Genomic DNA, 21,852 nt, shown 5'->3' on the forward strand with positions numbered 1-21,852 from the left:
GAGGAGCTGCTGAAACAGATCAGCACACCCCTGTGCACTCAAATCTGTCTTGGGTTTCCTATTTTCTTGACAAATCAAAGACCAACATAATTCTCAACYTCACCAAAATGAAGCCTACTGCAACAAGCTTAGCTTTTACCGGCAGCTCTAGTAGATGTGTATTTTCTCTATTCCACAGTACACAAAAGATCAGTGTTTCCACTCTAAAGGCTGATGCTTTGTGCTATTCAGGAAAGTACCAGAGCATTAAAGTACCACACTGCTTCGTGTAATCCTGATCCATTTATCCCAAAATATCCCTGCTCCATTTATCCAGATGCCATAAATTTGGGGTTAGAAATACAAATGCAAGCAAGTTTTTCATGCTTCCTACATCAAGCAACACCTAGGTTGCCATTCAGAYGCCCTTTTTAAGTTTACAAAAGGGCTGCAGAAGAGCATATGATAAATCACAATACTAAAGGCAAGCAATTAACATAGAGTATCTTACCTCCTGTGGCTGTATTTCAGACTTCATAAGTTCCACAATGGATTCTAGGGGAAAGGATGCTAATTTATTTCAATTGATCAAATGCAGAAAGGCAGATCAAACAATAGCAACTCTTTAAATCTATTGAAATAGTAGCACCAATTGCTAAACCAGATATTCAGAAAGCTCAGCTTGCCATYCAACATGCTATTTGTAGACAAGCTTTTATTTTCTGACTAGGTTTTAGAGTTGCAGAAGTTTAGAGTTAAACAAGAAGTGTTTTATATTGTAGTCATAATTTTGTTATCCTAATATGTAACACTTSCTACACCTTAGACAGATCTTCAACATGGTGACTTGCTCAGAARGCAAGAGCATTCTATTACTATGAATTAAKTTTTTTTCTACATTATAAACTAAAATAGAGCTGCAAGCCCTACAGGTTCCATTTCAATTATTACATTGCAAGTAAGCTTCAGCACAGCATTAGATTTAACACCAAGCTATGCTAAGTCAGTGCTCAGTTCAAGCCTTTCCCAACACTGGTATAAAAATTGAACCCTGTAATATTCTACCTGGTTCTTTGACAGACTCTCCTTTTGACATCTGTCTTGTTTTCTCAGATTTTCTATTTACTTCTTCTTCCAATTCTTTTACTGGCACAGTGGTGCGAGGGGTCGGAATACTTTCAAAGTAGCCAGAGTCTAGAAGTTTGGATAACAGGTCCTTCATGTGTTTATCTAAAGAGTAAAAAGTCCATGAAGTTAAAATAGGAAAATCTGAAATTAGGTGGCATACATATTACAGATTAAGACTCATTGTTTCCTCCCTTTATATGAATTAAAGTTTCTCCAAGTTCACACATCTTACCAAGCTATAGCAATAAAATGTTTTAGCAAAGGAAATTATTTTTTAGACTGCTTAATATAATGCAGTTACAAACACCTTTGCAATCCCACGGCAAGACTGCAGCTTGTGTTTAAACACACACAAGGTAAACCCTGAGCCACCTGGTGTCCCACACGCTTATAAAGGGCTTTGTTTACCATGTATAAGCCAGCCAGCATTGATATAAAATCATGTGAGACTGCAACAGAGGTAAAGCTAAACAATCACAATGGAACTACCCTACAGGAATCTCTTGCTGGTAATAGGATGGGATCTCAGAATGGAAAGCTAAGAACTGCTGAAACAAGCAGAGCAGGGGAAATTGCAAGGGACTGTTCCCAGACTGAACTTACTCCTCCAAAGTTGGAAAATAATCAAAGCTGACATGGTTGAACAAAAGCTTAACTGTGTATTTTGAGCAGCACTGTTTGGTTTGCTCCTCTGTGCAAGCAAGAGACAGCAGCTTAGAGTAGAAAGACCTCAGAAGTAATGGTGACACTAAAAATTTTTCAGAGAAGCTGGAAACAGGGCAGCCTTGAAAACAGAAGGAACACTGAAAGAAAGATCACTCCTCCTACCAGTGACAACCACACAAACAAGAATTGTAGCTAGAATTTAATATGACTATAAAAAAATTGTCTTCCAAGGCAATGAACACTCATAAAACAACCTAACAGCTTTATCTGAAGTCTAGCTCGCACACAATGACTGACACTAAAGGGACAGAGATGCTGATGAAATAACAGCACAAGTTGTTTAGATGATAGACAAAAACCAAAAGTTTGGAGTTCAAGATAGACACCAATCTATTCACGTCAACAGATACAAGGCTAAGGTTACCAGCCTGTGGCAATCCAAGCTTGCAGTTTATCCAGAACTACATGGAAGTTTTAACACCCAGTTGTCAGTTCAACTGTCAGTTCAACCTGTGGAAGTTAAGCAGGGCACACTAATGCTCTGGTCTAACCATTCRAGCATTGTTGTCAGTGACAAATGAACAATTCCTGCCACACAGCTGCCACAAGGTTGGCAAACACAACAAGCATAGGCTGTTTCCAATAGGAAAGACACTACAACTCAATTAAGGACAGCTTCCTCGCAAGCAAGTTGTAAATAACACAATGTGTAAGCTGGCTTACAACCAGGGATTTTGGAGCCATGCCACAAATGGAAGATCTGTAGAGTCATACAAATTTCGGTATGCTTGAAAAGTAAGGATATTTGCATTATATTAAGGAAAGACTGCACTGTGCATGATATTGCATTAATGACTGTCCTTCCCCAGTGTGGTATCCTGYACTATAGAGTGACAACAGGTATGAATCCAGAATTCCTACAAAGAAAGGAGACTCTTCAATGCTGTGGGACCTTCAGCCCAGAGCCAGTGAAGCTTTGTAATACATCAGTATACTCAACTAAGCATTTCATGGCTGGGAACTATTCCAAGCTTAACCCATTTGCACATAACTATACAAAAAGCTTCTCACTATTCTGTAAGGTATTCATGCATCAGGTTTTGAATTACTACAATCATTATTCCTCAAAAAGATGCTAGCACACTGGTAGAAGAGGAAGTGTTGACTGGAAAATGAAAGGATGTGGCATTGTGATGACTGASCCGTACTTAACCGAACTAAGACAGCCTTTCATCCTTGGATAATCAAGATACATACAGCATTTGAAAGTGTTTAATTTGGTAGCCTCCCATGTGTATTCACTGGTTTTAAGATGTCTAACAAGCACACAAATTTTAGATCTTTATTTCTCTAGATAAGACACTCACATGTAGTTCCAACCACAGGTTTCTCACTTCCTTCTAGAAGGTCCCAGAAGTAGAGAGATGATTGTTCCATCTGGTCTTCAACACTAAAACAAATGACAGTTTTACCAGTTAGAATCACAGCCAAAATCAATGGCTGCAGTATCCCAATACCCCTCATTTTATGACATTAGTCAATGTACAGCCTTCCAAACCAAAACTGCATACACAGTGTGAATAGTAAGCCCTAAAATCACTGCAAGCAATTCATCTGTCTCTGCACAAGATTTGACCTAGTAAAACCTAAGTTCTTTTGTTGGTCAATATAAACATCCTAAGCACTGTCCCCCAAGAGAATGTGGGTGAACTTCATTYCAAGCCAGGATCCCCAAACAGGGCAACAACTGCTGTTTAATCAGCTGGTCACATTTACCGGATGAACATATACAGGTGCAACCAGTAACAGCTCCTGCCACTTTCAGTAACTAGCAGCTACTGAGAAACATTTTTATAGGTCCAAGAKCCTCCTCTTCCAGACACAGAATTTGCAGTCCAAAACAGATGAAACACAGTATCCCAAGGGAAAGGATTATGCTTTTTGTAGTAGTAATTCAGATTCAGTGATTCAGTGTAAACTAGAAACAAAGTTACTTCAAACGGATGACAGACTCCTGTTGTGCAGCTTTTCATAAGCAGCTGTTCTTTTTTAGAAGTTAATTTAAGAGCAAAGACTCAAACTCTAGTGCATGACAATGATTAGAATTTTGAAGCACTTAAGGAATCAGCCCATATTCAACCATAACTTAACCATAAAGTTAAGCTTACCACCTAATGACAACTTATTCCATATTCAAATACAACTCTCGCKGCACTACCTTACCACACAGTCTGCCACACTAAGCATGAGCCATTACAGTACCTCGTGAGCACTGATACTGACATTACCTCTGCTGACAACCTGGYAACATGCATGACATTTAGTGCAGAGGTATTAAAAACTTCAAGCAATTTTTTAAAGCACTTGGAAGCTAACAGCAAGGGTGCCTCAGGAGCAGCAACTTACATTCCTCTGGAATAAAGAAGCACATCTGAAGCTTTAATGTAAATGGAATAGAGAAGAGTTGTGATTTCACTGCACTTCTTTCACTTCATGAACAGTGACCCCTTACAGAAGCAGCACATCCTCAGCCTCCCTGCTTAGGATAGTACTGGACTAGCTCAGCTCAGTTCCAAAGGGATAAATCAGATGGCAAATTCTGTTTCTGTGCTCCCGAGGCTGTAATTTCTTAAACAAGCTTCCCTTCAAACTCTGAGTGAGGTAGATCTGTTACATTCCCTCATCTCAGACTAAAGCAAGTGTACTGAAAAGAATTTTAATTAATGTTCCAAAACACAGTTCCAAAGACATGACAGTGTCAAACAGAGGCCATTTACCACAATGAGTGGAACATACTAATCAGACAAAAACCCTTGAACTTACCTCAAGTTCTCATTTCTTTCTGGACATGTCAGTTTTGCAAATCTTATGAGGTAGTCTAGTTCTTTAGAAGGCAAGTATATTGCACCATTCACACCACCTTTGAAATCCTTCTGAACATGCTCTTGAATGAAGTTCTGCAGCACATACTGGACTTGAAGTATTGTACGCAGCTTTTTCTTCTCTGCTTCAAGCTTCAATAGACTCTCTCTCCGCTGAGCCTTCTTCTGTGCTTTCAGCAGCTTTTTTAATGCACAAATTCAATGAATGAAACACAATTTAGTGTGCTTATTCCTGTTTAGTAACAGAATTCTAGATAAAGCATTCAGTTCTAGTATTGATTATCTGACAAYGAAGAAACCAACTATTAATTTTGGTTAGATAACAGAAGCTCCTAACTCCCTTCAGATACCCAGAATCTTTTAAGCTCTTGCTTTGGAAGAGCTCCCCATTTATCTACTAATCTTCTACACATCTRCCTTTCAGTCAGACTGGATACTGGTAGCTCTACTTGTGATATGCCTTTATGATATCTAGATSCTCACTGTGCCTGCTAGCTCTTTTATTGTAACAGCTTTAAAATAAATTGATAGAATTGATAGCACTGCACAAATCCAGGCCTAACTGACCTTCAACATTTACCACAAAGTTAGAGATGAAGAAGTTGTCTCAAGTTTCTCTTAGTAAGGCAGCTTTTAAACAGTCCAGCTTAAATGATACAGCAGAATCCTACAATTATTTCTGTTGGCAGAAGACTGAAACACTCATTAAAAAACCAACAACACAAGTCACAGAACACATACAGAATATGCATTCAACTTTCTCATCATGTACTAATAGARCTACCCAGTAGAAGCTATCCAAGTAGCTGCAGAATTTAAAATGCCTCAGTATGTGTCAAAACCTATGAATTTTTGTTCCCTACAACATGCTGCAGGGATGTTATTGCCAGAATGGCCCCCAGTGTTCCAGTAATGGCTATTGGCTGTAGAATCCATACCAGCAGAACCAGAGCCAAGTTAAAAACAAGGGGGAGTAGCCTTTAAACGCAGCATAAGTTCAAGAACAAACATGAACTGGTAGAAGTTAATGCCAGCTTAGTAAAAACACCTGCACAAAGATCCACTGGGTCACAAGGCATCAATCCTTCAGATTCTGTAGGAGGCAGAGAAATAATGCCAGAGCAGTGACTAATCATGTTCAGCATCCCTACCACTACTTTGGATMAAATCTTCCATAAGAGTAGAATTTGCTTGAGCCAAGAGACCAGTTGCTCCAAAGACAAAATGCTTGTTTACATAAAAATAATGTATGCTGTGGTTTAAATCCTGAAAAAAGACCCAAACACAGCACTAAGTCTGTGACTCGCCACAATTAAGAGACAACTACAGCTGATTAAGTAGCMAACTCTACAAGCTTCAGTTAAATTTTACTGAGGGATGTAATTCTCAGTGAAGCCAAGGTGATTTAACATGAGCACTTTCCACCCCCAGAAACATTAAAAAAATTCCATTTGGAAGGGWTCTTGGGGATATTGTCTAGTCCAGCCTCCAGAAAAGCTGCACTCAATCAAGACCAGATTGCTCAGAGCTTTGTGCAYTCAGGTATTGAAGAAATCCAAGGACAGATTTTAGCACTTCCCTAGGCAGCCTGCTTCTATTGCTTAATGATCCACTGAGTGACCATTTCCTCCTACCTGGCTCRWGTCTATTTCAATTAACCATCATTCMTTCTCCTATCACATSTCTCAGCAAAAATCCTGGCTCCAAYCTTCCAGAATTTGGTATCTGCAGAATAATGCCCATCTCCTGGTATACCTTCAGTTCAGCAGGCCCAGTAAGCCCAATTGTTCCAGGCTCTCCTCACAGGTCTCATTTTCCAGGCTCCAGCCATTCAGGGGCCCACCACTGGAGTCACTATCTTATCTTTACATTTTGCCAACCAAGTGACCAGAAACAGACAAATGGTTAACAAGTACCAAATAATTAGTTCTCCTTAATTTCCTGCTCTTTAATTTATACTTAGGCTTCACTTCTCCAGGGGTACACTCCATTTACTTTCCCTGCCGCCCACAAAGACCCTCATGTCCTTTCCAGAACCTAAGCAGGGGATAAGTTCACCTGGGGCACAAACCACCAGCAAAATGGTTAATGGCTTCAAATCTAAGYAAACTGGAGTCATCTCAAATAACATTCTCATCAACATAAGGAAGAGCATTTATACTTACATCTTGGCTAAGTCCTGAAAAAGTCTTCTGAAGCTCCTTGGCAAATTCCAGGTTGTGTACTACTTCATCATATTTCTCTACTGCCTCCTACAAAGGAACAGATAAAAAARTATTTTTCATGCTTAGAGCTACTGATTGCAACTTAATTCCTGTGTACTTAAATTCTCATTGTGAAATAGTAATTTAGGGTGTACTTTTCTGAAATTGCAGCTTTTTTAAAATGTCTGTAGCTGGTACTTTAGTTGCAAATTTCATTCACTCATAACTGTCTAAGATGCAGGTCAAAGCCAACTCACACCACCAGACATATCCTACAAGTTTGCCTGTATAGGTCCTGGCAGAGGTAAACAGCTATTTAAAATCAGAGGCTGATTTGAAAGCCTGAAAGGAATTCTGAAGTTCAGCACAGATCTTCTACCCTCATACTTAATTGAATGCCTTTACAGATAATTTGTACAAACCTCAGAAATATAYAAGGYAAGTCATACTTCCAAAAAGAAAAGYMTTTCYAACTYAGCTTCCACRAATGAAGCCATGTCACTGTCTTCACTAATGGCTTTAACCAGGATTTTACCAACTAGCCTTCATAATGACCAACTGCAGTAGATTATTAATTGCATTTTGATATAAACTATTTTTAGTAAGTCAGTTAAATTCTCTAAGTTTTCTTGACAGCTCTGAAGATAGCAAAATGCTGTAGTTCAGACATGCTGCTCCTATCTTCATACCACAGGGCATGCCTGAGAAGTAACAAGTTTAATTTCAGTTGTTYCCATGTGCTTTCCACTCAGTTTGGTTTATGCTCCTGACATGACATCTCAAGTTTTTCTAGAACAGGCCCATCAGTCTAATATAAAGCTCTTTCACAACAGTGTTAAAGTGTTTAATCAGTGCAGTGACAAAAGATTTACCCACCCCCCAACAAGACCTGGGACATCTGCAAATTCCATATGTGCTCCTAAGCAACTGGAAAACAAGTCATATGTTCATTTGTTCAATCAGTTGGATTGCTCAGTTACTTTTATTCACTTGTTTGTGGTATATCAGACACTACCAGGACWGAATGCTACTCAACACAAAGTGCAAGCACTTACCCATAGTTTAGATTATCTTCACACAATTCACCAAGCAGCCTTGAAGTACTATTCAGCAACTCACTYAGGATTTGAGAGAATAACTATTAAGGCTCTAGTGCCCACACATTTGAGGAAGACTCACAGTTAACACCAACAATTACCAGTCAGGTTGCAGTAATTKTGTTTTTAACAACACAATTGCAGAGTAAAACTCCCTACCTGAAAACATCAAGAACAGGTGCCACTGCTCAAACTCGGCCCACAGGAAAGCAATAGCTTTCTTTCATCACACCTGTTATTAACACTCATTAACAGCAAGTTGGAAGAAAAGCACTGAGAAAATCTGCTCAGCTTGCAAAACAGCACAGTACTGCCAGTAAGAGCATTTAACTTGCTGGAAGCCCCTCATTTTTGAAACAATTGTTTCCTAAAGTAAGGCTAGTGCACACATTAAGTCTGGCAGGCATGCGCCAGAAGTAATTACAGCTTAATCCAAATTGCTTGCAAAACAAGTTCATCACCAGACATGCACTTCTTCCTCTATGTTAGAAAATGAAAATTACAGATGACATCAAGCTATATTAGAGCAACACTGTAATACAGGCAGTTGGTTTCTTTAGGTAAGCGTTAAGCCCTACTCCAACTTCAATTTGTATATACACCATAAATTTGCATCTGGAAGTTACAAATGCAGTATTTCTGTATCTTAACCACTGAAATAGGGAACTTCACAAGATTATTAATTACATATTGAGTGTATATGTAYTTCTGCAATAGTCACCTGAACAGTATGATTACCCCTTGTCAGTTCACTATGAAGACTGAATCTAATACTTCATTTTAGAAGCTCAGAAATCCCAGAAACCAGGACAAAGATACTAAAATTTAAAAAGTGAAGTCCAGCTAGGAACACTAAAATCCAGTAACCAAGTCATTGCCATTTTCCAAACACTTCCACCTAATAGCTTTTCAGTACAGAGCATATACCAAAGTAGTCAATATACTCCAGACCATTCCAACTTACACAACACTATTCAATAGCCTCAACTGTTCAGGACAGCAAACAGATTGTGAAGAACACCCATGATCCAAACAAAAGTTTCTTGCCCACCTGATTCCAGRTTGAGTTTAGAGGAATTGAAAGGTCATCAACCCACTTCAAATCGGCACATTTAATTAAGTTTTGCACTTGAAATGGCAAGAGACCACATCAGATTTTGCAGTCAAGTGCTAAATCATCATTTATTCCAACAGGTTTACTCTRCTTCTAAGAAGGTACCATTTTCCCCTCTTATCCCATTATGTCTAACTCTTTTACAAATRATTCAGAAAGAAAATAGAATTTGTGTTCTCAGACTGCTGCACTGTTATAGTTACCAATCAATGAAAAATTTGTCCAGATGGCTCATCAGCAAGATCAGCATTCTCACTGAAGTGTCAGTACCTCTCATCAGACAATTACTCTTTAGGATGTGTACAYTACATTTTAAAAATGTGATTCCTAGATTACTAGAGCAATAAACCCTCTGGATTATGTGACACAGCTACCCAGATCTGCTGAAACTTTCATGTTACAGAAACTTGGTTTCAGATCTAGAATCCATTCCAGACTAAGACAAAAAAAAAACCCAGCACCGTCAGTTATACCAATAGTTGCTTGTAACCAACAGCACTGTGCTGACAACAGACAATTTCAAATAATACCCGCTAATGAAGAAATCATGAGTATTAATTAGCCACCTCAGAATTCTGGAGGCTTGAGTTCTAGCACAGCACTGCCATGTACACAATCATCTCATTAAGAAATACAGGTGCAGGAGCACTGAAGCTGAAAGTCTATAGAGCAAAGATAACCAAGGATCTGCTATTACTTCAGGGAACAACATGAAGGTTAAAACAGGAGACAGTTTGTGGGCTCAACATTCAGCCTGATTACCAATAATTTGTTAATTTGGTTTTGTGAAAAATTAGCATTACAAGCCTGTAGGCACTGCTTCTGTGAAAACAGTCATCTCCTTCAGCAACCCATCCYTCCTGACACACCTGAAGGTTTTGAGGCCTTCCACCCCTGCATAAAGCAAGCTTACCAACTGGTCTTGATTGAGGGCTTCTCCCTTCTTCAGACGATCTTTGTAGTCTTCCAGTTTGAGCTGCAGAAAATTTAAAGGAAACATTACATAGAAATCAAGATAAAAATTAAGTAAGGGATRTGAGCGAAATACTGTAATATAGAACAGAAAATCTCCTACTGCCTCTTGTTTCTGGAGAAATGAACACAAAGTTTTGCCATGCCTTCAATTTGGTAGTTTCGGTCTGCAGGACTTTCCTTTCCCTACCACTGATCTTTCAGTTCTAACTCGCTACTTTTGTTTCATGCAAGAACTACTGATGAATTCATCCAGTACCTTCAAGGGGCTCCAAATACATCCAATGCCCTTGTTTATGTTAGGCTTGTTTAGATTCCCCATGTCAGTGCTAGAATTTAGTTATACTATCCTTGAGTAATCCTTGTTATGTCTCTCAAAAATTTGGCTTCAGTTAAAGAAAAGTTATAGCCCTGTTCCCTAAGAAAGTGGACAAGTGTATTCAGGGAAGAAATAAGATTTATTTCCAATATACAAAAACAGTCTTTAAATGCTGACATAATACAAAACTAAACTGGTATTGCAAGCTTCTTTAGGAAAAAGAAAGGTGACTTCACTGCCATGAAGTCAAATACTATTCCGTTTGTGTATCTAGAGCTTTACTGACACAGTACAAATAGGACCAGAAACTTTTCTACTCATTTTAGTAAGTTACACTTTCATTTGCTGATGAAGCCATATTGTCATTCATGTGAAAATCAAAGGTACCAGAGAAACTCACAAAAAGAAGCTTCCTTGGACAGAATTAGAATACAACACAGATTTGTTTAATCACACAAAGAAAACATGCTTGACTGATGTTATTCAAAATTATAGCATGATGCATTACATGAGACAGAAGTAATACTGCATCTCCTACAGGAGGATCAAGTACTCCAAGTACATGGTCAGATGTCTGGTCTACTCTCTCTCCTTGCCCTAACACATAACTAAAAGCTTTTCAGACACTTAAGAGTAACACAGCATATTCACACAATTGCTTTACTTGTAATCCTGACCCAGCACGGAAAGCAACAGCACCACTATTTCTTATCCTGCAGAAAAGAATATTCTCTCAATTAAAAAAACAAGCACAGAGCCTTCAGTCACCTGCTAATCAACTGAAAAGCCTTGAGTGCAAAACTCTGACAAGCTACAACCACAATGTTTTAGGTGTATCATTACCTCAGTTGTTATTCTTACTATCTCTATTCTGTCCTCCCACCCTCAGAAAAGCAGAGGTCAAAATGAGAGATCAAGCTTTGGAGGATTTCTGCACAGAAGTTTTCTAGTCAGTAACAGTTGTCTGTATTTAAAATATGTAAGTCAAATATTTGTGCCAAGTAAAGGGCAATACATATTTAATACAATCTGACATTTCCACTGTTAGAGGAAACACTTGCTCTAATTTCCAATYTTACAAACAATTTACATCCTAATATTAGACACATGTAATTGATGAAAGATTTCTGCAAGACTATAAATCACGTTTAAACCAGAACCAAGTTTGTTCTGAACTGATTTTGTCTAGAGAAGCATCTTCAGTTTCAATSAACATATATTTGATCCCTACATACACACATAACCTTATTCCAGCTATTAAAAAGAACAGAAATAATATTAAACATTATTTAAAAWGCAACGAGCTTTACTTTACAAACAGCAGCTTAAATAGATGCCATAGCCAAGAAAACCAAGTTACCTTCTTTTTCTCGATGTTCCTGATCTTGTGTTTGAGGCAGATGAGCCCGTTGTCGATGTAGGTCTCATATGCCTGGGAAGGAGAGGCCGCCGTGCTCAGCGCGGACTGCAGGGGGCTGGCGGGAGCCGGGCTTTCCCCAGCCGGAGTCACCTGCTGCTTGGCCGCCTTCATCCTCTTCTCCTCCCCTTCCTCCGACCGGCCTGAAGGTGATGATGGGCGATGAAAAGGGGCTTGGGAAAGCTGCACCATTGAAATGGATGGAGCTGCAAAGAAACTCTTCTATTTAGCTCTCTCACACCCCGCTCCCCTTTTTTCAGTCACATCTTTTCTTATCATATATTCCGAATGTGCAGCCACAAAATTGAGCCTCGGTAAGGACCGATCACAATTTTTCCACTCTTCTCCCTCCCTTTCAAAATATCTRTATCTAAAATTTCAAAGCAGGGCAAACTTCATATTGTTTGAAGCCTCCCCACCCAWCCAAACATCAAAAATCCTTTACATAGGCAGAATTAGCCAGCACGGGGGATGATTCCAGAAACCCAATATAGTGACCATACAAAACTAGGCAGGTTTYCTGCACACATCACCCACAGGGGGAAAAACTGCAAGCAAGCAATTGCAAATCACACCGCCAGCCTAGCATCCGGGCTGCAGCCCAAATGAAGATTTAGAGGTGGCATGCCTGAAGGTATTGCCCCTCTTCTTCTCGCCCCTGTTAAGAGGGTTTTACCCTTTCATGACCTTCACAGCAATCCAACCGAGAATTTGAAAACAGTTAATTGAAAATAAATAAATAAATAAATAAATGATAGAAACGTTTGGTAAAGCAAACATCCCGCTTAGTTACAACAGCATCGTTCTTCGTGAGGAACTGGTCCCTGCCTAAACCCACCCAAAAGACGTGTCTGTGCCACGGCAAGACACCAGCTTCCCTGGGAGGGGCTGTAACCTTGAGCAGAGAGTTTCTGCAWGAGATGCTCGGCCACCCTCATCTTCAACTACTTACGGACACCTGCTCCGGGAAACCAATGACACCACAATTCTGCCCGCCCGTCGCCGGGGAGGCCGCACCGCACAACCCCGGCGGGCAACCAAGGCAAAAGCTGCCTTTCCCCGGGACGGCCCCAGCCGCCGGGGGAGCCGGGGCCAGCCCTCCATCGCGTCCTTGCCAGGGATGGCCAGGAAGCTCCTCCCGGAGGGAGAAGGGCGCGGCGGCGGAGGAGCGGAGTAGCGGCTCCTTCCTGCCGGGCGATTCGCCTCCCGCCGCGCTGAGGGGCCCGCGCTCCACCGGCCCGGCCCCGCACCGCCTCACCTCACCCGCTTCCGCCTCCCCGCTCACCTCGGTGCCCGCACACGCTCAGGCCCTCCCCACCGCCCGCCCCCCGCCTCATATAGCAGCGGGGCGGGGCGGCCCGGCGCCGGTCACCGCCCGCCTCCCAATGGCCGCCGCCGCCTCACCTGCCCGCCCGCCTGCGCCGCGCCTGGAGGGCGGTGCCGCGGGGCGGCTCCCGTGAAGGTCGGGCCGTCCCGCCCGGGAGCCGCCCCAGCATCTCCGGCTCCCCAGGGTGGGGGAGGTCACTCTGGGGTGGGACCTGGTGCTCCTGCAGAGAGCTGAGCGATGGCCCTGGCGGGGAACGGGGCGTCCGGGGAGAGTGGCCCTGCCAGCGGGGGGAAGGGCCGTGCGGTGTGACACCCCCGCCATGCGCCGTCCCTCAGGGACAGGTTTGGCACAGGGCCCGGCGAAGCCACCGTGTGCCATCGTGTCGCAGCAGCCTCTCACGACAGTGAGCCCGGGGCAGGCAGACAGCACTGCCCGAGCAACCCCACGACACGGGTTCCATCACCCCAGCGCATGGGGATCACCCGGCTCACAGCCCGCAGCTCCGTCACRCCCTTTGATGCGGCCATGAGACAGGAAAACCAGCCATGTGCCTGTAAGACCCGCTGAAAGGTTCCTCTGGGCCCTACAAAGTTCTTGGAGGAGACTTGCAGGACTGCATAACAAAAAAATGTGAATTTCCTCTAAAAATCACAGAATCAGTTAGACTGGAGTGACTGAACACCACTATGTCAACTAGACCAAGGTATTGAGTGCCATGTCCTGTCCTTGAACACCTTCAGGGATGGTGACTCCACCAGCTCCCCAGGCAGTCTGTTCCGATGCCTAATCACCTTTTCTGTGAAGAAATTCTTCCTAATGTCCAACTTAAACATCTCCTGCCACAGTTAAGACTATCTGCTCATCCTATCACTTGTTATCTGGGAGAAGAACTGAATTCTTCACCTGGCTACACTCTCCTTCCAGGGCATCCTTTTCTCCAGCTCAYCAGCCAACCCACACGGGACAACCCAATACAACCCAACTGTGTAAACACTTGAAAACTAATAAAAGCACTTAAAGTGAATTGAATATAMGCAATAAAGTCATCACAAACTTCTCTTAACCTCTAGCAATCAGCACCGCAGAAGGTATCAAAGGCTGGAAGATTAGAGAAAATAGACCTTCCAAAGACCAGAGGGATAAGCTGGAATTGTTTTCTCTGTTTATCTTTTTGTGACTATTACCACAAAGAATACATAAACAATACGGCAAGTTCATTCATAGCAATCCTGGGAGTTGTGAAAGTAATGAAAATTGGGACATTTCGAAAGAGAGAAAAGTGAGTCGGTGAGGAAGGATTGCAAAGACAGGTTTTACAGAGCACAAGAAGTGTTTATGATGTACACAGGACTGATGAGAGAAGGGCTTATACATAGGAAAGATTGCATTTAAAAGTAAAACAGGCAAATGGTAAGTGATTCAAACAATAAGGACAGTTCATGGAGTATCACAGAATGAGATTCAGCTGTATGCAACCACTGTAGCATCCACAATCTTGCCACTTCTCAGTGGGTCAAATTCTTTAATCACAAGTCCCAAAATTCTTCATTTTTTTTTAAAGCCCTGGCTCCTAAAATGAGGTCACTTGGTGAGGCAGTTTTCATGACTGAGAAGAAATGCTAATGAACAAAATACAGCTTGTGTCTAGGATCAGCAGTGTGCACTGAGAGTCCTTCCAGGAGATTTCTGTGTAATGTTTTGGTTTTTAAACTACCACTCATGGGCTAAATCCCAGCAAAGTAATTATAAAATGAATGATCAGTTAATGCATTTATTAATAATAAGTCATAATTAATGTTCATACACCTGGGAATATTCTGTATATCATAATTACTGCTGACAAACTGCTTTATGGTRCACTTTTACAATTATTTGTATAAATGAGAAAAAAATTGAAAGCCACATCCATACAAGCCACATCCATATTTAAAACCAAATTATATTTTAACTTCATTTAAAAAAAAATAGAAAGTAGCTAATTGAGACTAATTCTAGATGCATTCATTGTAWATATGTGGTCTCTAGAGCACTGTAAAGAGTGGGTTGGTGTGGCAGGGTCAAGCCCACCAAAATCAGGAAATGCTAGGATTAAGCACAGCCGGAATTCATGAGTTTAATGCCATTTTGCAGATCCATTGTGAGRTCATCTCTCACAAGATGATCATATGTTATGACAGCCTAGCCACGCATTGATCATAGCCCAGTGACCTCCAAGCTCAGCATTCCTAGCCTGGGGATCTGTGCCTTTTACTCCAGGATCAGAAGGGGAATACATGCTAACGGCTGAAGAAAAATGTTCTGTTCTTTTTATCATGTTTGATTCTGCTTATTCCCTCCCAGCGTGACTGCCCAGTCCCAGAATTTTATCCCACTCATTTTTTCACAGATTCCTGTTTCTACTCCTAAACTCCAGGAATCTTTCTCAGTCTTTCTCCTGTAAAGGTCTGCATGTTGTCCAAGTCACAGGCTCCTTTGAGGAGTATCCCCTTTGCACACAATTACAAACTTTGCCCAACCACTTCTAGTTTCCCACACCTGACTCTTTATCCAACCTACTAACGCCCTCCCTAACCCCAGTGGCATCAGCTGCCTCCCTCCAGCTGCAGTGGGCCATTCCACAGCCAACTGTGGTGAAGGCTGAGACCAAGTTCCCATTTTCATTCCCTGCCATCCCTTCTGTTATTGTAGGGTGAAACTCCAGAAAGTCGATGTAGAGAATAAGATCAGCTGCTTGTTAGCTTTAGGAGAAAGAGACAGATACAGAAGGTGTTGCAAAGRTTATCCACCCATGGACTAGAGAAGYCTGCTTCAGTCATGGAATGTATTTCAGACAGGAAGGCTGAGGAATTCTGGATCCAGCAGGGGATGAATACATTAGATCTCACTGAGTCAGAATTACACCCAATTTATTGGAAGAATCTGGAGGAGATCCATTTCTACAAGGCTGCTTTATGCTGCAAAGAGTTTTCTCACATATAAACCCTGTGGCTGCCTGTCTGCTGTTCAGAACTCTGAGCCAAGGGATCTGGATTTTCTTCTGGGCACCCCACTCAGTGTCCAGCATTGCCTTACACAAGCTGCTGCACCTCACAGTGATTTCTAACCAACTTTGCAAATGCTTCTTAAACATGCAGTTCTCCCTTTACCCTCCAGCTCTTGTCTTCTCTGTTTTCTTTATAGAATTCTGGTTTCAGTTTCCTTGTATAGAAACTTATTCTCCTTTTTTGCCTCCATGTTCAATCTTGCCTAGCAAACTGGTTCATATTCCTGCTCTTTGCATGCAACCAGTGCCAGGTGYCCTTTTCAATTCCCAGCCGATTCCGCTTGGATTGCTCATTTCTCACCTCACCAGAATTCTACATTCTGTTGATTCCTTTCTATTTCTCTCATTTTGCTTTTTTTTTTTTTTCACTCATTTTCTGTGTTTTCATCAGAAAAAATTCTCTAAAAATTTTCAAGGGAAAGAAGAAAGGGAGCAACAAAATTAAACAGAAATAGTTACTGGGCCTGGGAGCAGCCATTACAAGTTTAGTCAAATTACACCTATGGAGCTCCAAGCCAAACCTCATGTGTTTAATTAAAGTCCATRTTAACACCTATAAGGTCTGTGAGGAATGGAGTTATTCTCCCTGGCAGAAGCTGAAATTCCTGTTTCCAGGCTGTGGGTTTCCGGAATTTCAGTGAAAGTGCACAAAGGATCCTGTGAACTGCCTGTTATTTCAATCCCATTCTGGAAAAAGGCTAACACACCTGGAATCACCGAATGATTTGGGTTGAATGGGACCTCTGAAGATCACTTAATCCAGACTCTAGGACATCTCAACTCAGCTGGAAGCACTCACCCAGAATGGACCAGTACATCTGGAATTGAAAAAGTGTTAAAGCAAAAGCAAATTTTAGAAGTGCTGGGCAAGCTTAGTAGTAAGAGGGCCCAGCTGAGCAGAAGATGATGTGATCCAAGCAGCACTGGAAGCAGCAGCACCAGCCTGTGTTAATGCCTCTGTTCTTGCTTAGGAGTTAATCAAACCTCAGCTGCAAAAAGTGGAAACACTGCAGAGCAGGCATTCATATGGGATTTCTTTTTTGTGTGTGCACAAGGAAATTTTTTTAAATTCACTGATTTCCAAATGTGAGATTAAAGGGTCATTTGCATGTAAAGGCTTCACAATAGGGAGCAGTCCATGAGAGTGGATTTGTTATTTTTGTCTGAACCATTTCTTTCATTGGCCCTATGAAAAGTTTCTCTGCTCTTGGAAGTTGCAGTTCATACCTGTGTTTATTCAGGGTTTTGGGCAGCTARACTGTCTCCAGAGGATATGTGCAAGGACATGCAGACTGCCAGGCTTTGCATTGCCACCAAACTCTGCTGTGGGGGTCACTTTAATTTTCAGGATGGGAAAAACACTTTYACATTTTCTGTGTTTCTGCTACCAAGCACAGGGGCAAGAAGATRCTTAACACAGATGCAGGGGGAATAAAGGAAGATAATCAGAAGAGGAGTGATAGATTGACCAAGAAACCTTGGAAATTTGATGTTAAAATATTAGTAAGCTTGTAAAATTAGGCACTAAAAAGTTAGAAAATAGTAGAGGTAARCATTCAAGGTGGTATTAATTCAGTTCATTCTATGTCTAACTGATGGCATTTTGATAAATGGATATATGAACACATATAGAGTGTTATGTTCTCCACAACATCTCTCCTRTCCTCCTTCTGTGTGCCTGGCATGGATGTGGCCTTAGAACAAAACTGAGCTGTACATTAAAACAGTTGAGTTCAGGACACATTCCCAGGTTTTGTGGGATTTAGAAGACTTGAAGTGAATGAGCAAAATAACTGCAGGAAAAGGTATTTTTATGGATAATGCAAGTGAACATTGACCTTTAAGCTAAATTAAGCTATCTCTGCTACAAACTTCTGAAGAACTTTACATGGGTGTGTTCTTCATTTTCTAGATGAATTAGGATCTGGTTGTAGGTACACARCATTCACAGCTGCAACTGGCATAAACAAGGGGAATTCTTTGAGCATAATATGGTCCTTTGAATACAAATATCCTGGAGAATGAGGAGTTATGTGTCTTGAATTATGCATTCAAAATTAGCATCTGTGATCTTTGCCTATAGAAAAGGGGGATAATCTACCTCTACCATTCACAGGAATGCTGATAAAAAACTGCCCGAGGTATTTCTCCATTTGAGACCACCAGTGTCTCCAAAACAGATCTTTATTATTTGGTTTTGGTAGCCTGTGGAAAAAAAGTTTTCTTTTTCCTAAAAGTAAAGGAGAGTCCTGTGGTGGAAATAGATTCTTGGAAAGAGGAACTACAGAACTGCACATGCTCACATTTTTGCACAGGGATTAACCACATCATACTGAGATACTGCCTGTTCTACCTTCATCTGCTCCTCTTGCAGAAACCAGAAAGTCCAGGGATTCTTTGTTTCCCAARAAGTAGCTATGAATTCCTCAGTGTCCCTGTCTTCCACCACAGCTCTGAAGTGCCCTTCAATGCTGCAGATCTCTATTAAAATATTACTCTGTTATGTTGTRTTTTTCTGTTATAGCGCTATTGGTTTTGCTATAGTTTTCACTTCTGTTGCAGTAGTTTCTCAACAGTTTTTTAAAACCTTTCTCAGCTCCTTCTTTTTCAGATTCTTGAGTTCTATGCAATCACATTTTCTTCTTCATAATCTGCTATACTTGTCCACTGCCTCAGCTGCAGGATCCTTAATGGCTCATGGCTCTGGTTCTCTGTGTTGGAGGGGATCTCCTGGCATCTCACAAACATCTCAGACTGTGTGTACCCTTACAGCCACAGTGCATGGGTCAGAAATATATAAGTCAAATAGGTCTTCAAAATATAACAGCCTCATTTGGTTGGAGTTTTTATCCAGTTAATCATCTTCTTAAGTATGGTTTAGATAGTAATGAGTTGGACAGTTTTCATGTCTTTCATCCCACAACCAATAATCTGACTCCTCCAGAGAAGCTAATGGATTTTTGTTATCCCCAGGGAAATGTTAATGACAGATTTATTTCCTTCTATTGCCACCTAAACACCTTTGATCTCAGGCTTTTCAGGTGGACCCGTGAAAAATGTTTTCACTTSGTGTTTCCCTTTGAATCCTACTATGTCACAGATGCATTCTGGGACTCAATTAAACTTCATTTAAAAGTCTGATTTCAGACCATTGCAGACYATGCCTGCAATTTGGTAGCTTCCTCTGCATCATTACCCAATAAGTTGTRAGGAAAAGGAAAAAAGGCCCCACTTTTTGATTTTTTTTTTCTCATTAGGAAGAAAGGATGAGTGGTAGACAATTGACATTCCTGAAATCTCTCTGTGACCTGAATTCGATTTCAGGCTTCATTTTTTTCTTCTTCAAGTTCTGAGCAATTTAATATGCAAAATGTTGTACATTTGTATGTAATTGAATAAAAAGAGGGGCAAAATTTGGCAGCTTCACAAAGTGCTATTGTAAGACTCAGGAGGAAAGGAAAACATCCAAAATTAATAGTGAACAAAGCTTGAAGACTGTAGAGATTTTTATTTGCAGTTAGCTTCATCTGTGTTCCTGTAAATATTTTAATTTTACATGAAATATGAAATAACATGGAACTTATATGGGGAGGATATTAATAAAAGTTTAGCATGCATGGTAATTAGAAATTATAGGGGGAAACCATATCTTTGGTGCATTTAAAAAGCAGAGAAGTCTTTTCTAAATGTTTAATTTTATTTTGGCCATTTTATCACAATATGAAACAATACTGATCACATGAATGCAAATAAAGCCATTTAAGATTTATAGACTAGGCCCTGTCTTTCTTGAAGGCTTCCAATGATTTCTTGCAGAACTCAAAGTATGAAAACCAATTTTGATAATAGTCCTTCATATTTTTACTTTTTTTAATAAAATCCAGGCTCTTCGTTAATTTATATTCTAAAAAGATTGTATCTTGCAACCATTATTTTCTTAGACTCACTAGCAAATAAATTGCTCATAAATCTATCAGTATGTTTTTTTAAAATAGCCATTGATTTTTATCAGAAATAAGAATACTGCTGACAATTTTTAACAGAGCTGAAACCATCCCAACAATTTCATAAAGCTCTCAGAGAGCAGGATGTATTTGTCCAGGGATTCTGACAAGTTTGGTCTTARTATTTTTAGACTATTAAAATTAATTCAATATTGATTTAAACCCCTGCCTCATCTAACTCCCCTTTTCATTTACTCTCAATATCTGCTACAGAGAAAGTTTTCTTTTAAAATGTCTGCATAGAAACTAATCTGRTATTCTTTTACCTTATTAAGTTTTGCCAAAGAAGGAAGCTTTCACTGGAAACAATTTGATAAGGGAAAATCTAAGTATGCTTCATACTTCTTGATTAAGCACTTTACATTTTTTTATGTTGGCTGTGTTGATGTAAGTGCAGTCATTCACACCAGTGTCAGAACATGGAACCACAGGGAGCATAAAATGCAGCTGAACCTGCAATTTATTTTTCTATTCAGGACCCTTAGCAATCATCTGCATAAGCCTATGTTTAACTCTGAGCAATTGACTAATCCCACTCACTTCATTAAGACAATACATGRGTTTCATTTTTATTAAAAATTCATATTGAAAAGCCTGGGGGGTTTTGCATTTGTTCCTTTTCCTGTTCATAAGGACTGTGATCTTAATAGGATGGTTCATCCTCTTAAAGAGAAGCAGCAAGTGCTTCCTTGAGATAAAAATCTAGAGAGCTTTCCAGCACAGTATTAGTATGGTAATGAAAAGTCACCTGAAAGAACTTTACTTAGAGTGTTTATAAATAATTATTTACTCTTGGCATAATTCATTCATCTAATTCAGATGCATATATATTATTATGTTTTAAAGGTTATGAATACTGGTTAATTAAGAGATGCTGTTAAAAGAAAAAAAATAATTTTACTGTTTCTGCAACACTTTGGGCATGCAGACAGTTATAAAAAAGCAATGAATAATATTGTCAAACCGTACTGCTCTTATACCTCCTAGAGCCAATGAAATATCAGGAATATTTTCTGATAAAAAAAAAAAAATACCAGAACCATCCCTGAAGCTTGACAGAATATAGGAGAATGATTGAATTTTCCTGGTTTTCAGCCRGCTGTACACTTGATAAAAACCTGTGAAATAATTAGAGCCTTCAGCCTCCAGACAAGGGAACAGCAGCAGAGTGTCCTCAGATCTTCAGAACAGCAGACTTGCACCACCACCACTGCTGATAACAAAACAATGAGCCAGGACTGAGCCWGGGAGGGAGACAGAGATTTAGCGGCCATCCTACAGCTTAGCAGGAAAACTGTAAAAGCCACAACAMAGCACAAATCTTCTCTTGCAGTAAGGCTGAAAGGCAGCACAAATAGAGGTKGTTATCTTCAGGTTTCAGTGACAAATAAATATGTATTCATTTCACGGACTAAAGCACCCTGGATTGACTCAAGAGTCAACAGCGTGGTGATACACAGGATTGTTAACACAAACTGAAAAAAATAACTCCCCTGTGTGACTGGAGGGTGGATCAGAGCTCGGGTGCAGAATCAAAAGCTATTCCATTTTAACATGCTCCAAGAACCCTGGCATAGGYAGGACCCCAGGGAGCCCTAGTCCAAAGAGACAGCTCTGTAGCTAAAAGTCTCCTCTTCCAGAAATGCTGAACYACCTGTAGCTCCCTCTGACATCAGCAGCAACCAGAAAGGTCCAGTCAC

General features: G+C 40.6%; 1 protein-coding gene across 7 annotated transcripts in view; it reads right to left on the reverse strand.

Moving 5' to 3' along the window:
- CAPRIN2 (caprin family member 2) overlaps positions 1-13,118 on the reverse strand; it is a 33,148-nt gene extending 20,030 nt beyond the window's left edge. For all 7 annotated transcript variants that reach the window (XM_057390106.1, XM_057390103.1, XM_057390105.1 and 4 more), the window contains exons 1-8: positions 13,064-13,118; positions 11,722-11,984; positions 9,984-10,046; positions 6,821-6,907; positions 4,597-4,835; positions 3,141-3,223; positions 1,045-1,209; positions 491-534 (exon numbers count right to left, since the gene is read on the reverse strand). In XM_057390106.1, the coding sequence (XP_057246089.1) occupies positions 491-534; positions 1,045-1,209; positions 3,141-3,223; positions 4,597-4,835; positions 6,821-6,907; positions 9,984-10,046; positions 11,722-11,984; positions 13,064-13,115 (996 nt within the window). In that variant the 5' untranslated portion in view covers positions 13,116-13,118. The remainder of the gene's footprint in view (positions 1-490; positions 535-1,044; positions 1,210-3,140; positions 3,224-4,596; positions 4,836-6,820; positions 6,908-9,983; positions 10,047-11,721; positions 11,985-13,063) is intronic.
- Between the last annotated feature and the right edge of the window lie 8,734 nt (positions 13,119-21,852).

This window comes from Malurus melanocephalus, unplaced genomic scaffold (assembly GCF_030028575.1).
Source record: "Malurus melanocephalus ecotype Western Australia unplaced genomic scaffold, MMel_1.1 scaffold_22, whole genome shotgun sequence".
NCBI lineage: Eukaryota > Metazoa > Chordata > Aves > Passeriformes > Maluridae > Malurus > Malurus melanocephalus.